General features: G+C 38.4%; 1 protein-coding gene across 5 annotated transcripts in view; it reads left to right on the top strand.

Moving 5' to 3' along the window:
- NR3C2 (nuclear receptor subfamily 3 group C member 2) overlaps positions 1 to 17,044 on the top strand; it is a 187,851-nt gene that overhangs the window by 96,636 nt on the left and 74,171 nt on the right. For all 5 annotated transcript variants that reach the window (XM_077783015.1, XM_021536593.3, XM_021536592.3 and 2 more), the window contains one exon: positions 11,817 to 11,956. In XM_077783015.1, the coding sequence (XP_077639141.1) occupies positions 11,817 to 11,956 (140 nt within the window). The remainder of the gene's footprint in view (positions 1 to 11,816; positions 11,957 to 17,044) is intronic.

Raw genomic sequence — 17,044 nt, 5'->3', positions numbered from 1 at the left:
TAATGGAAGGTATGGACAACGTTGACTGAAGCTGCTTTGTTTGGGCTCATTAAAATCAGGATGGCTCTGATGAAAGTCCAGGAAATATTGCAAGGATGTGTTCAAGGAAAGTCCACACTTGGAGTCTAAAATCACAAAAAAGACAACAGCGCTCTCCAGTGTGGTCAGGCTCAGGCAAATTCAATAACTAGACATCTACAGACAAGTGCAAAACTAGAACACTTCATCTGGGGAAAATAAACAAGAATAGGTGAATCAGATGAGTATCTGATAACTGATAACATGTTGCAAAAAGTTCCTGGTTTACTGTAGCAAGACCAGCAGACCCCTAGACAGAGCCTAAGGAGATCTTTATGTAACTGAACTGTCTGTGTGTTCCCACCTAATAATTTTTGAATGTCAGCCAACTCCAACTAAATTTGATAGTGGGTAGCTATTACAGCTATTCCATTTTAGCTGTTATCTCTTACCAGTTCCATTAAAAGAAGTGACTGGAAGGAGGAAAGGCACCCAATTAGTGTCCCCACTAGAGGAAAGGGGCTAGTTAACATTTTTCTCCTGTTAAATGTTGCAAGCAGGAAGGAGAAGGACCCAGAAAACAAGGTTTCATTATTGCTCCCGAATGACAATAATTTTTTTAAATAGCCAAGCATTTTCATATACTTTAGACCTCTACTCTTTATTTGGTGTATGTTCTTTAGGAACACGAAAAGCAAACATAGAAGTAGGAAGCTCTAGGTTTCTTATACCTTTGTGACAACAGTAGGCTCCCATGCCAAGAGCTGCATAGGATGAAGTGGTCTGAAGCCTGAAGGTGTGCAAATGGTGACTCCTTGGATCCTCCAGATGTGTGATAAAACTGAGTTACACTCTGGTTGCTGCAACATTTGAAACCATGGGTGCTCAAAGCTTACTCTTTGTTGAGTCATCTTCTTTCTTCCCCAAATGCTTATTCTGCATATTGCACACCTGTTTTTAACAGAAATAATTTTGGTGGCTACAGGAGGCAGGGTGGAGTGGGGAGGAGGGAAAGCAGATTGGTTTAGAATAGGCAGAAATACAAAGCCAGGTTAAATGGGGTTTGAGCATCATGATCAAGTGGAAAGTGCCCTTGCCCCTGGCAGGAGGTTGGCACTAGATGAGTCCCAAGGTCCCTTCCAGCCCAGTCCATTCAGTGATTTGATGATATTGCTTAATGAAGCAAAGAATGTGTCACCAGGTTCTTTGGTTTTAATTGGCTCTGTGTGGGACCCATTGTGTCAGTGAGTAATATTTGTAGTGTAACAATGAATGCAAATATTGCAGTCCTTGCTAAAGGAAATTGGAAGTCTGTGCTACAAACAGGCTGCATAAGTGAGTTCTAGGGGGTTGATGGATTAGGAAGTAATAATGTTTGCTCACTCTGCTATACACCTTGACTTCTGTATAACTTGTATAAATTTATGCATGAGCACTTTGTTATGCACTCTCATAAACTCTGTCTGCCTCTACAGTAGTGTGCTTTTGTGCATAAACAGTTAAACATCCTTTCCCTGACATAGGAGGGATGATGGTATTTTTAATGATTGTACCAGCTCTTATTCCCATTGAAGTTAAATGCAAGCTGCCTTCCAAAATCAAGGCCTGCTATACATTGCAAGAGAGTTCTGGCAGGATGTAGCAGAGGATTTAGGAGATGAGCTGGGGCTGTGTCAGTTGTTGAACATAACTCTCCTTTTGTGTGCTTTGCTTAGTGCTCCCATTTTCCTTTAGTCTTTGCTATCTGGATTTCAGCTACTCAGTCGGAGAGAGTGGTAGGTACAGTCTTGTGTATCATTAGTATGTGAACAGTAGAGTGAATTTCAGCTGAATAAAAATGAATTCTTTGACTTGCAATTGTGAACATTTCTAGTTTGCCTTGACAATCCTGTCAAGACAAATTTGAACTTTGTCAGCAATTGTGACTTTTTCTGGGAGAATTACTAAAAGCCTTTGCTGTAGGTATCAGTCAGTGATTGCAGCCCTCATCTGCTATTTGACCAAAATTTTCCATGGCACTCAGCAGGCTATTACTTGTCACTCTGACATATAATGGAGGAATATTTTAATTGGTTTTAAAGTTAAAATTTATGGTTACTTAATACAGTATAGCTGTATTACATGTCAGCGGTTATACTTGCTGTGAAAATAGAGAAAGGGGAGTTCAAAGGACTTGGGGTTTGGAATATTTTTAAAACACATGCCATTGATTTTACCTTCTACTTCAACAAGCTATCAATAGAGTTTTTATTTAGTTAATAGGAGCAGAGGTTTCATATTATGTAATTACTGCTGATTTTAAAAGGGATTCTGGAATGTCAACTGTGCATCTAGTTTCTAAAACTGTTTTTTCCAAGATTCAATAGTACTTCTGCTTGAAATTCTTTGCTTTTGTGCTGAACTTTGAATAACTGCATTTTGGATCCAATGCTGTTCTGTCACCTGAACCGTTCCTCTGTCATGGTTTCCAGGTGCCCAAAACAGGCATAATTATACATAAATCCAAGAGTTATGTGAAATTGAAAATTGGAAGTCACTCTGAAGACTGTACAGCATCAATGTGGTCGGTGTATTTGCACAAATGCAGGTTATATATATGCTGGAGTATGGGATCAGATGCTCTGGCAGTACTGTCTTCCTAACTGCTCTCATGGGTGCAAGTATGCTGTGACCTACTAACTGGTGATGATGAGTTTAAACCCTCTTTTTCTCTGTGTCCATTTCAAGACAAGCCTTTTTTCAAGCAATTGAAGACAGGAAGGCACTACAAAGACAAGTGACTTGCATCTCCTCTTCACCCTGCCCATTATCAACTTACCTGACTTTCTAAATGAGGAAGAAGTAGGGAAAGAATATCTGCATTCCTTCTACAGGAGTAGGACGGGAAACTCGGCTGTTGAATACTCATTTATGTACCTCTCTTTTGGCACACACTGCCTGACCCTCCACATAAAAAACATGCAAGGGAAAACAGAAGAACTTGAAGTGTGCAAGTAAATGTGGCAGTCAGCAATATCACCACCAACAGGAGTGAACTTACCTTGGGGTAAATACAAGAGTAAGGATCTCTGCAAATTGTCACTCTAAGTGGAGGTGGGACAAGTGGGAAGTGATGTCCCTGTCTGAACTGGAGCTGCTGCTTGCTGTTTGCTCTGCTAATCGTCACAGTTCTTAAAAGCATATCCGAAGCCCAAGAAGGCTGTTTCACCTGTGACAAGATTCACAGGTTGGATTGGGATCATGATTGCTGGAGGGGATCCAATTGCAAACTGTTGGTAAGCATCCTGAGAGCCAGAGAGACTGGGAAGGAAAGTGATTCTTTAGTCAAGACAGGATTAGGAAAGATAAATGTGGAAACTCTACCTTCTAGTTTTAGGAAGATGTTTGGTTTGGGCCATGAGACCAGGAGGGTGGAAAAAACAAATGTACAAACTATCACCATATCTATATACTTAGAGCTGCAAGAGTCATCCCACTTCATGTATCAAGTAATAGTGACATGCATTAAAACACAATGAACAGGTTGAATTTCCTAAAAATAGAAAAATGTTAGGGAAAAGGAAATCATCATTATTTCAAATAGTGGTTTTAGAAGTTGACAGATGTTTCAAAATAATGTGACTATTAGTCTTTTAAATTTCCTGTTAATCAGTGATGGTGGTAGAGTTGGAGTTTGGTTCTCACTGTATCATCTGAAGCCAGTGCCAGGCTGGAAACTTCCAGTAATTTTGACTTGGTGGATTGTGGGGGGAGCAGGGGGGGGGCGGGCATAAGGGCATTATAGGACCAAACCCAGCACTCGATTTTCCCCTTAGATTTTTTCAGATCAAGCAGTAATTATACATGTTGCCTTCCTAAACCTGTGGGATTGCTCTTATGAGTAAAGGTCTGCCATACTGGGGCTATTATGTGACAAGTTGGAAAATAGCCTTTGTTCCCATGGTAACCTTTTTTTTGTGCTTTGGTGCATTTTTTCCCTATGGTTTCATGGTTGCTCTGGAGGTTTTTCTATTGTGGTATTTTAATCCCCAGTAGACAGTGGATGGCAGTTCAGTTTACTTTTTGCTATTATGAAATAATATAATTTTGAAAAAAAATCATTTTATTATGGAACGCTTGTAAACTTTTTATGTTGTGGTTAGGGTATTAATGGTGTGGTAGCTTTCTCTGTAAGCATGTCATGCACTCAGAAGTCAAAGCAAACACTTGGTAATAGGAAAGTACGTCCAACTGGACCAAACTGCTTCTGTTGTAAACTAATATTTTTAATACAGTTATTCTTTTAGGACTTCTAGGGCCAAGCTGTTGCCAGCTGTATCAGGTGGATTTTTGTCTGCAACAGAATGACATTTCTTAAGGTCTTTAACAGTCAATACTCTGGTCATCAATGTCATTTCACGTTCATGTAATAAGGGTTTCATAAAATAAGCTTTCAAACAAAGGAAGGTATTTTTAGGAGTTGCTTGTTCAGACTCTGAGGGAAGAACTTCAACTGAAGTTGAGAGCCTACTTTTAAAAGTATGAGACTTTTTAAAGAGATGCTTTTATTACTGGTAGCATCTCCCTGCATTTGCTTTCTTTGTGCATTTTTTTCCCTTGCTCATTCAGTTTTCTTTGTCTTGGAAGCCTTCAGTAGCACAGCAATGTGCTTGTGCAGTCTTGTCTTGACTGAAATTCCTCATGGTGATTATTTCCCACTGGTGCCCCCATCAGCAAGTGAGGCTTACTTGAATCATGGCATTTTATGCAGCTTTAAAATGCTTCTGACTGAGAAGGCAGCAGAGCCTCACCAGGTAAACACTGCTGTGCCCTAGTAGGGGAGTTACCAGGGTGCATAATGGCTTGCATAGCTTCCAGTAGTGGAAAATGAGATGGTGCTATGAAGAATTTGATCTTCCAAGCTGCGTGTCTCCTCCTAATTAGGGCAGGTGAGCAGGTGCAGGAAAAGAAAGAGTTAAATGTACTCCCTGGCCCTTCAAGCAGACTTTCAATAATTAACTAGATAATTTTCCAGATAAACTGTTCCTGCCTTATCTTGCTATACATAGCAATTTATAATCAGCAGCACAAACACCAGCATTGCATGCATTTAAACTGCACTAATTCTATAAGTGGGCCAAATATGAAAAGTTAGAGCAAATACACTGTGAGGCTTACTGGAGTTCTCTGCCTACCAAAGCCAAAGACTTAATCCTGATAGGAAACTCCCCTTTTAGGTTAACCATTCAATTTCAATAGATAACTATATCTATAAACTGAAAAACCTGCAAAGCAAGGAAATCTTATTTCCCTGGGGCAGTTGTGTCTTGGTAGGTTGTGACAGCAGTTAGAGAAGAAAAGTGCATTGCAGAAGAAAAGTAGGAGGATGTTATACTTCTCTGATCATTAAATCACTGGGTAAAAATTAGTTTTATTTCCCTAGGAAGTTAAGTGCTCCTCAGTTTCAGTCCATCAGAACACACTTTGGTTGATGCTTAAGTTTATATTTTTCTGTAGTCAGCTGATTATTTGGGGGTAAAATTTGGATTGCTGACTGTGGTTGCTACCAAAATATTTCAGTAGAGAAGGTCAAGGAAAAGTCAAGGTTTACAGCTGGATAGAGGAAAATGCTGAGTCCTGTCAGCATCCAGTAAGGTAAATGGGAACTGAAGGAGCATAACACACTTGCTTCATTTTGTAAAATCAACATATGCCTTAAGGTTAAGCTACATACAGGAACCTGTTCACTTTGACTGCGGCACAGAACGCATCAGATTCTATTTGCTGAATAAACATTGGAACCTAAATGCTTTTTTTAAATCCTAAGTGCATCTTTTTAGATTTGGTGGAGCTTGAAAAAAAGGTTGGAGCCTTTTCTATTAGTGCATGTCAGAGTTTGCTGTTATCATAATTAAGATCCAGGTATGAAAGTGTGATGTGTGACCCTTAGGCATTGCCAAATAAAGTAACTTCAAGTGAAAGCTGGAGCTGCCGAGGAAAAACACCATACAGGTTCTCAGCTTGCTTTTTGTTAACTAAATGCACTTCCTGTCTGATTCCTACATGTTAAGCATTTATTAAGATTACAGAAGGTTCTAGTGTTTGAAGTTCAAAGAGTTTAAGGGTTTCTGTCTTGGAATACAAAAGCTCTGTGCTTAAAAAAACCCAAAAACTAAATAACTAATTGAGACTGGCCACTAATTTAAATGTAATATCACAACTACTGAATTCTTTTTGTTGAGATTTCTTGTTTGATTGTTTTTGTTTTTTAAATTTCTTTCAAATAAGCCCTCAAAGAGGGTAAATGTTGCTCTACCTGCTCTGGGAGTGCTGCTGCTGAGGGTCACGGGTGGTTGGGTTCCAGCAGGTCTTCCTTAGCTCAGCGTTCCTGAGGCAGTCCCACATGACTGCCTTCTCCTCCAAAATTCTGATCATTTCATCTCTGCACCTTTTCACTTCTCTCTGCTTTCTTGGTCTGCTGACAGGAAGATTGGTTTATGTACTCTGACATTTAAGAAATACCATTTTCCAGCCTGCTAATCTGCTTTATTCAAGTAGTTATAGGAGAGAGCCAGGGTTCCTTCCTCCAGTGAAGCTCTTTAAAAATTCAGGTTAAACAACAGAAACTGATGCTGGTCAAAGATCAGTATTGACAATTAAAGCAGGCAGCATGGAGCAGAATCTGGGAGAAGATACATGGCACTGCGGGAGGTCGTGACTACCATCATTGTGGAGTAAATTGGTTTAATAGATAATCTACTGGACAGGTTTCGACCAGTATGTCACTTTCTAAAGGAGTAATAAGAGTTATCTTGGGCAGTGAAATTATTGTTACTATGTGGGCATGTACAAAAGTAATGGAGGCAGTGTGAAAAGAAAATGGTTTCTATGCTGTCTCCTATGATGAAAACGGAGGGAACAATGAGTTGGAGAAAAGAAGGTACTGGGAGAGCTGCTGAAAGAAGTGGAATACCCAGCTCTTGTTTTGGGCAACCACAGGTAGGTTAGTTGCAGTATTTCAAAGTGCAGAGTTGACTATCATGTTTTTAGGTGCTAGTTCCCAGCAAAGATAACTCCAGGGAGGTTATACCCCTTCAGAAGTAAGGTGAGAGGGTAGAAGTAAAGTGCTGGCAGCCTTTGCATCTTCAATATCCTGATTATTCCTTCCTCTTAAGAGTTACTTTTTTTTCTTCTTGTGGTAAAAATTCTTTTTACCTTTGTTTTTGCATGCCGTTATTTATTGAGATGTACCTGAATTCCTTCTGTTTGTTTTACTGCCAGAAAATTTCAGTATTAAAAAGAAAAGTCAATGATGTGGAATTAAAAAGGACTCATCTAGATCTCATAATAATAAAAGTGCTTGGAACAAATGACTTTGAAATACATATTGTGGCTTATGCTTCTTTGGAGTGTTTCATTTTATCATCAGAGAGGCATCATTTGTTCAAACTGTGCTCCTGTATGACATCTGGTTTGAAAAGCATAATAACCTATATAATCAGCTTTTTAAATGCTGGATTATCTGTGGGTTTATTGACTCTTCTTTACAAAATCTGTTATTTCTAATTAATTCTCCGTATAACTATCACTAAAGCCAACTCTGAGAGGCACAAATGAGCTTGATGGCAATGGCTAGTCAAGGTCAGCATTTAACTGCCAGCATTTGCTCTGTTAGGGATAATAAATCAGGCTTATTCTTAATCACATACCCTGCAACGTGACAAATGTTACTGGAACCATCGAAGCAACCGTTTTACGAATCATTTAGGAGATACATTTGGCACTGTTAAGCCCCCTGTGCTGCCCTTGGCTGTAACAGCAGTGGGATAAAATATGCTTGTTCTGGTAGATCTCTCTTTGCATCCTGTGGAGTTTTATGAGAAGGGTGTGGGAGTGTGTTTGCCTATTCTAAATGTTGTATTAGAAATGAGAGAAGCATGAAATCAGCAATGCCTAATCAACCTATGGGAGCCACTGGCTTCTGAAGAGGGGAATGAGTAGCCAGCTCTATGGCACTATTTCACATTTTGGGTGTTTTCAGTTGGGAATTTATATTTAAACTAGCTTGCCATCCCCAAGGAATGTCCTGGCTCAACACTGGTCTGTTGTGCAAAAGTTTGTAAAAAAAACCATGTTAAATTTCAGAGCAATAGGGTATAGGCTCTGATTTAGTTTTGGGTAAATACAGTGTTTTCACTCAGTCTGAACTTTAAGTATGAAACCTGCTGTGGCCCAATATGCCATTAGATTTAGCATTTAGCATAGATATGTCCTTCAAATAGATATTTGGCACTAGGCTTCCTTCTTTCCAGGGAGTCAGTTGTAAAATTTCTAATACTTTTTATGGTATTCATTCTTACATGGATCAACTCTTGGATATTACAGAAGAGAGAATGACTTAAGTAACGTGGAGTATTGTAACTAAACTTCTCACCTGGAGCAAAAAATTAAGCTGAGCTCCAAAAAAAAAGGGCAAAAATTCAATTAATGTAGATATCTCTGCTATAATCAACTAAATTTAACACTGACATTTTGCTTATGAAGTGTTACCTGCCTGTAACTTCTCCCACATGCCAGTTTACATTAGGCATGTTTACTGGGCAAAAATTTACAGCATGTTGATGTGGAAAATTAAGGCAAAGGGAAATATTTAACTTGGAGCATGCATGAGAAGTAATTTCAGTGTAAGAGGTTTAGTGTAATTTTTCTGCCTCTACATATTATAGAATATAAGGGCTATAATGATTAATAAAAAGCATTGGTTTAATGAAAATGATGAATAAATGAAGTGTCTTTTTATGTCATCCACACTGGATGTCTGGCCTTGAAATAAAGGCCAAGGAGTAGGTTCCTCATCAGTCAGATAATGGTCACTAAAGAAAGGGATGAGAGCATGAAAAGAAGGACTTTGGAGGAAAAGGTACAGCCATCTGTGTGTGCCTTCTTTGGAAAGAAAAGCTTCCATGGAGAGAATGAGTTATCCTGAGGTTTAGCTTGCGATTTGAGCATATTTTTGGGATCAGCCTTTTTATTTGCACCACTTTACCTTTGTGTGAGGCATTTTGAGTTGACAAATACTCTGGTATAGCATGGATGAAAGAGAAAATAAAAGATTTTTTAAAAAAGCCAAACATTGTTCATTGAAGGCAGTCATAGCCAGAGCTGGCACAAGTTGGAGAAGATTGAAATACCAAGAGCAAATATCAATGTTTCTTTGCAGTAAAGTATTTGAGAACAGTTCCATGTTTGATACTCCTGTTAAGAATGAAAATGCCTCATCTGTGTTTTAACAAATTCCACTTTTAAACTGAATAAAAGAATGAGTTAATTTGATTTAATTCCTGAATGTTAAGCTTCTGCCTGTGATGCTGTGGTTGAGTAGCTGAATACGTATTTTGTATTCAGGCTGTACCTTCCAGTTGTATTTAAGTCTTCAGTGGAGAGGAGCACTGTATAAAATATGCTATAGATTGCATCTTAGGTAGGCATTTAATAATAGTCATGGATCAACTGGTGTCTTAATTTGTCTTTCCTGACTTTTTTTTAACCTAATAATTTTGTGAAAGTGCAATTTTTATAGGGTAGCTTGTACCTAAAAAAAGACTCTCCCACCTTCTGCAAATTGTACATGACAATTTATTTTCAACTAAAAATAATACATAATTACATATATATATATGCAGTATGTATATATAGAGAAGCATGTGCGTGCGTATATATAAAAATAAAAGTCATGCACACTGCTGTGATACCCTGGAAACCTCCATTTCTCTGCAGGAAAAGCTCTCTAATAAAATTACCTCTTTTTTAGATATTAAAAAATACACTGACCTCTTTCAGGGTAGAAAGACTAGGAAAGTTTTTGCCAGTCTTATGAAGAAATGGGAACACGCAGCATCAAAATTGAAAATCCCCTGAGACATTTTAGTCTTATGTCAAAACTGAAATATTTCCCTTCTCCTTCCCTTCATTGCAAACATCAGTATTTTCCCATCAGGAAAAAAATACTGGTGTTTGCAATGAAAGAAGGAGAATTTTCAAGGTGAGTTTTCCAGGTTATTGACATTTTCTCTAGAAAGGAGACACCTTTTGAAGAGTTTTGTTGAATGGGAGGCCTAATTTTTTTTATGCAGTGTGGAACGTGCTGGAGGGAGAAAGTCCTTTTCTTTGCCTTAACAGATCAGAGCTGAATACCAGCACAGCCTTGGCAAATCCTGGAAAAGTTACTTTTCCTGAGGGTAAATTAATGCAGCGTGTGCAGGTATGACTGTGACTGGAGCACGCAGAGCTTATTTTAACGTGGATTTGGTGAGGCTTTCTCTCTTAACAGATGAGCTAATGCCATCACCTAGCAATTATCAAGTAGTGTGATGTTATGTAATGAGAGTATAAATAGCACGAGGACTAAAACTAGTAAATCGAACAGACTAGTGAGCAGACAAGCAGGAATGGATACTATTTGGAGCATTTTGATTAACATCTGAATGCTGTCATTTAAGCAGACATTCAGATTTGATGTTGCAGTAAAGCTGTAGGCCAGGGGGGCTTCGGTCCCTCATTTGGAGTGACATTGGAGCTGTGCCCCTTGGATAAATCACTTGACCTCTGCATACCTCTTTAAAGGAAGTTAGAAATTTGGAGAAAGGGAAAAGGCTTCATACTTGAGATTTCTTAAGCATGCTCATTATGTTATATTTGAATTGAGACTACCTGTGGACTTAGTTTCCCAGTAGCTGATGAACAAATAGCCTGTGACCTGCAGTTTGAACTACCTGATAATTTCCCTACTGGTGGGAAGTCTTTCAGGGTTGTTTTTGTAGTTGTTGGCAGCGTTCAGAGAATTAACATGTAAGAAATACAAGAGGTCACATTTACCTGGACAAGAGAGGCTGTGTGGAAGGATGCTCTCTCCAGCCCCATGGTGACATGGTAGAGGTCCAAAGCTTTCATCTTCTTCAGGGTCTGGCATGTTTCTCCAAGCATGTCCACTGCATTAGGGTGGCATTTCCAGTTCCTTGGGGAAGAAGGGAGGGAGGAAACTCATATGATCAGGAAATGTGACTTGTTTTTGACAAGTGTTGTCCTTGAGAGTTGCCAGCGGAAAGTGTTTCCTAAAGGTGCCCTGTAGTTTAAGACAGAGGTAGACAATTGAAGAAGGCTTCTAAGGCATCACTCTATGAAACTTCAGGATGGTGTGAACCTCCAATGCTGCTTTTCTGGCACCTACAGTCATATGGGAGGATCTTCTGCACTTGCAGAATGTACAAAGGCTTCAAAACTACATGGGAAGTAAGCTGCTAAATTGCAGGACTATCAGAAGGAAGCTCATGGACTACTGCAGTGGTAAGCAGGAGCACAGGCAGGGGATTACATACCACCTTGCTGCACTACTTCATCAAATGGCCTTAGAGCTTTCCTTACAGGTACTCCTTAGCTGTGAAGGCTTCAAACAAATAAAGAAACAGAAAGAAAATTTATAGCTACCAGGTTGCTGCCAGAATGGTTTGTTAGTTTGTTTGTTTTTCATTTTCAGTTTTAATCATCTGCTACCAATAAATTCCACTGCCCTTGTGGTAACTTCTCACATTAACATTGATATATTATGGGTGTTTTAAAACAGACAATAAAAATATTGCACTCACTAATTAAAGCAATTCATGTAGTCAGCTAGGCACTGCCAGAAAGTGTTGCGGTTTCGTAATTGTTAGGTGCCTTGAGCAATATACCTGTTATAAATTCTTAATTGAACTTTGCATTATGGCTGGTGTGATTTGAAATATTCATAGCTATTTTGTTTTGTTTGATTGTTTTCACTCCAGCTCTTCATTGAGAAGTGTATCATCTGGATCTTCAAGACCTTCCAAAGTGTGTTTGGTGTGTGGAGATGAGGCATCTGGATGTCATTATGGGGTGGTTACGTGTGGCAGCTGTAAAGTTTTCTTCAAGAGAGCAGTAGAAGGTAAGAAAACACAAACCAAAAAATATCAACACAAAAGACAAATCTATCCTTTTGGGTTTTTTAAAATAAATATATATACACACATAGAAATTTTCCTATGTGTTTTCTGCTGTTGGTGAAATTCTGTGTTGTTAATATGAACAAAAAATGTGGAGAGACTTTTACAGACTTTGTAAGCAACTTCTTCAAGTGGATAAAAGGTTTTTAATACCTGATAATAAGAGTTCATGGCATGCAAAGGGCATAAATACCATATAGATTTTTGGAAGTCTTTGTTGATGAGTAAATGTTCTTACAACCACAGATGAAGTAGGAGATAGCTACTTACTGATTTATCTTCATGAAAAAAACCCTAGAAGGAAAAAAAATAGGTCTTAATATGGTGTCCAGCTTGTGCACTGAGATGAGTGAGGTAGTGTGAGGTGTGATTAATTTCTTCTGTGATCATTAAATATACTTCTGATGGCAATAAGGATTTAGCTCTCTGTTAAATAGACCTGGAGGGCTTGTGCGTCACTGGAGTCAAGACTTCATGTAAGTCTGTCAATCTATCTATCATCAAAAGTGTCAATCTAATTGAAATTAACTTCCCAAAGTTGTAAGGACATGGAAAAGGTTTCTCCTTGATGAAAACATCATCTCTTACAGTTGTGCAGTAGCTGACCTTGGTGTCCTCATTCCCCAACTTCTTCTTGAGAATTTAGTTGTTTGATATAGCATATGAACTGGAAAACCTTTGTTTTTTTGGCTGAGTGATTTCCTCCATGTACTTCCGCGCCACATTGTGGATGGCTCTTCAGGCCTCCATGTCTGAGCTGACCCCTGAATCATGAGAAGATATTTTTTGGTTGGGCAGTGATGATGGTGAAGCTTTCCATATACCTGCGCATGCTGTGTGAAGTGAGCACCTTCTCTTGTCTTTCTTCCTCCTTTCCTGCCTCCCAGGAAAGCTTCCTTCCCAGTCTTGAATCACTGTAATTTCAAGGTACTATTTGTCCACGTTTACATCTCTTTTGCTGACCATTCCAACACAACATGATGGATTACTAAGGAATCCCTTTAGGATTTAACAGAGCAGCAAAACTGTGTTTTCAAGCCTCAGAAGCCAGAATTATTAGGAAAGGATTACTCTCTGATCAGGCATAGAAAGACAGTTTTTAAATGTAATTAAAACAGATCAGTAATTACTGAAAGTTTGCAAGTTAAGCAAAAAAAATTTAAAAATTAAAGAGAAAGCTACCCTGTCATCCCTAAAAAATTGATGTGTTTTAAATTAGTTTAAAATACATTTTTAAGAGTCATTATAGTAAGATACGTGTACCTACCAGTGGTATGTGAACACTGTCTAGACTTCTTGGTATGTACATGACTGAACTCTTGATGCTACCAGTAGCATTGTTGCTAGGCAGACACTGAAATTTTGTCTTGGCTTGCACTTTTTTTTATGTATTGTAGAGTGTTGGCCCCAAAAGGGCATAGCAAAAACATAACACACATATTGGCTTCAAATATCCTGGCACAATCCACATAAATGAAAGTTTTTGTAGGTAGTTTTGTAACAAGAGGTTTCTTGTAGAGCCATCATAAATTTTTCAGTTGGGAATGGGACCAATAAAACACCCTTTCCTGAAGTTTCCTTTTTGAAATAACTGAAACAATTAAATATTTGTAGCACAGGGACACACACATTTCTTTCATGATCCACTAAACAGTCCTCAGTTGATGATGTCCCTTCTCTATGCAAGGACTTTTAAAGGTCTCCTGCAACTCAGCCCCTCTCTCAGTCTCTGAAGTGGGGAGACAAATTGGGTCAAAAAACCTGGAAACAGAGAAAAGAGGGATTTTGAGAGAGAGAACTCTGCACATTACCCAGCTTTTTGTATCTCAGCTGGAATTGCTAACATTGTCAGCACACCATGAATAGCCATTGACTGCTAATTCCTTCAGGCTCCTCTGAAATCCTACAAAACCAGAGATATTATAACAGAAAATAAGAACTATTGGAATTTAAACCCAAGAAACTAAGAAGAACAAAGATACTAAAGTTTACATTTCAAATTATAAATCTGGTAATTATATTCCCAGTTAATTGTATCTTGGAACTTTCAGGAAATGTCTAATGGATTTAGGAGAAGGAGAGCTGTAGACCAAAAAAAAGTATTAAAATGGGTTTTTTGGTAAAATTTTGAAAGTCATTTCAGATGGCATTAAATCCAAGGCTGTAAATTATCCAAGTGCTAGTTTTAGTATCAAGTAGGCACAGACCTTTTGATGACTGACTTGATGAACAGGAGACTGGTATGAAGAAACATGATTTTGTCATTAACATAAATTTGATCTGCCTTGCAAACATTATATATCTTTAGACTGTAAAAGTGTTGGTAAATGGTGTCACTGCAAAAGTTAAGGTATATACATTTAGAATATATTTTTACATAGGTTAATTTTATTCTATGGGGGTTTTTTTTCCTCAGTTACAGATATGGCCCATCCTAAAGTAATTTGAACTTGAATTTGTGATCAAAATAGAGTCATATGATGAAAATATGCTGCACTGTGAGGGAACCTAAAGCACCTGGCCAAGCTTGTCTTCTCTTTCTCTAAGGAGACTAACAGGCTTGAAGTCAGAAATCGTGGCTGTTCTTGCCTATCCTTTGCATTTTCAGTCTTCATTTGTTCAAGTTCCAGACAAGTATGAGGTAATCTCTCCTAAATCAAAATTTATATTGTTTCATAAGTTGCTAATCTTTTATTCTTCCGTTGGCTTGGAAGTAAGAAGAAAGGCATTTTTTCATCTCTATATGGTGCTAAAGACTACAGCAAAAATGACCATTTTCTTTAAGTTATTTTGCATATTTTCTTGGAGATTTTTGGCTACTTAAAATGGGAGCATTAAAAAATTATATTGGATCAGTTATAGGGAAGCTTGTCCTTTTTTTTCAAAGATGGTATTATTCAGTAAAGATCAGATTCTGCTCTTGATTTCTGTTCCAGAAGGTTAACTGTAAAGCTAGTTTTTCAATTTTAAGTTAAAAAAATAGATTTCTCTTCAGCTCTGAAGTAAAAACACAGGCATAATAACAAGTTTCTAGGGTTGTGGGTTTTTTTTTCTTGCCTGAACTTTTGCCAGTTTAGAATGGAGGGATAATTTGGCTGGAGGAAACTTTTCAGTCTGATCTGATGCCTCCTGGGTGTTCAAACCTGCTGTGCCCTTAAGTGAGCAGCATAGGAACAAAGAAATCCTACCTGTTTTTTCAGAAACAGGTGATTTTCCTATGAACAGTATGTGAGAGAACTTCCCAAGGCTTTATAGGCCCTAGTGGAAGATAAACTAAAGCCTCTCTCTGTGTGCCTCCCTTGTTTTTTGCTTTTGTTTTCATTTCAGTTGAAGTGGAAAACTTACCAAGGTATATGAGAAATGCTAACATACATAACTCTTGAATAATTTGCCTAATTAGCATAAATGCTGTGGGTAACAGGGGAGTTCACTGTATTGATCTTTTAAAAAAGCAATAATTTTTATGCAGTATGAAACTGAAATTGACACATAACAGGCATTTTGCACACCATTTTGCAGCGTGTGCAGCCATGAATTTTGTAGGTCTGTATTACTATAATTAATTATACATACAGTTCTTCACTCTCCACTCTTCTGTTCATTCACTGTAATGGAGTCAGTGTTTTTTCATAACAGGCTGCAATTTTCCTTTTATCCATTTTCCTAAGGTCTGTGGCCTCTCTAAATTTGACATCACTCAGTATAGATGTCCATATGTTTTCATAGAAATTTTTATGTGGGATTTGAAGTTGACTCTGTTCCTGACCTGTTGCAAGAATCTGTTTTACAACCTATCAAACAGAAATATTAGGTGAAGGGCAAGCAGATGGGTGATCTGCTGAGGGCAAGTGAGCTGGTCAAATTCATGTAGCAGCTGCTACTCTTACTTGATATGCTATGGTTAATAGGTGTAAAATAAAATTTAAATAATTAAGTCATTGTAGGTTTGAAGCTGCCACCAGCCTTCCATGCTTTCATAGATATATGAAAAGGACTTTTCCTGCATTTAGCTCTGGCGGGCAGTATTGCTCTGTGAAATGAAGTCTTCATTCCTTCACCAGGGTGGCTTTAGCTACTAAGGGCTCAGACTTGAGGACACTGGTAGGAGGAAGATGCTAAAATTTTGCAATGGGACCCCAAAACGGAGGGGAAAAAAAGAAACCCAAGCAGCAAGAGTTGAGACATAAGAAAAAAAGGAAAGACTAAAGGATCTAACATATATTGCAACTGAATATTTTAAAGCTGGGAGACGTGAAACATGAGGAAAATCTTTCCTTGTGGCTCTTTGGAATACGTGGCCTGCGTGGAAAACACTGCCCAGTGTTCAGTAAGAAACGCTGGATGCATTCAGGTGAATGTGAAGTGGAACACCAGGGAACCAAGCATAATGTGGTAGCATTTCAGAGAGGAGGGGAGAGATTTGGGAACCACCAAGGTGACCGAGTGCCTTGCTTTGAAAACAAGCACAGAATGAGTGGGTTTAGCAGCTGCAGTGCCACAAAGAGCATAAGTTGGTTAATAACTGTGAAAATTATACAAAAAATATTTTATATCAAGGAAGCTGAAAATCTGCATTCATTTCTTTCCAAAAGCATTAATAATTTCTTCCCTCCCCCAAGACTTCCCAACATTTGCAGTTTTTTTGAGGGTAACTTATTTACTGTGTGAGCTGGTGTTGCTGTGGAGAGGGATAAATGAGTATGAGAATTTAAATATGGGCAGCTGTCTAGCCTTGAAAAATGCACGCACAGGGCTGCGTGTAACTATTCTTCTCCTGCACTCTGTCATTTGTCTTTTGTTCTTTGTTTTATGAATATTAATTTCTAGCCTGCTTCATCTGTAAAATAATATGCTCAGTAGGTAATAGCCAGCCTGCACAAGCACAGATACCCAGTAAATGGAACATGGGTGCAGTGGTAAGGTTGGTTTATCTTGGGCACAAGCCTTCCATTGCCACAAATTCAAGCACCATACACACTTTTATGTGCTTACCTTCTACATCCTGTTAAGAGCAGGAGAATTTTGGCATT

The sequence above is a fragment of the Lonchura striata genome, chromosome 4 (assembly GCF_046129695.1).
Source record: "Lonchura striata isolate bLonStr1 chromosome 4, bLonStr1.mat, whole genome shotgun sequence".
NCBI classification, from domain to species: Eukaryota; Metazoa; Chordata; class Aves; order Passeriformes; family Estrildidae; genus Lonchura; species Lonchura striata.
The sequence above is the reverse complement of the archived record's forward strand: the minus strand, read 5'-3'. Positions and strand labels throughout refer to the sequence as shown.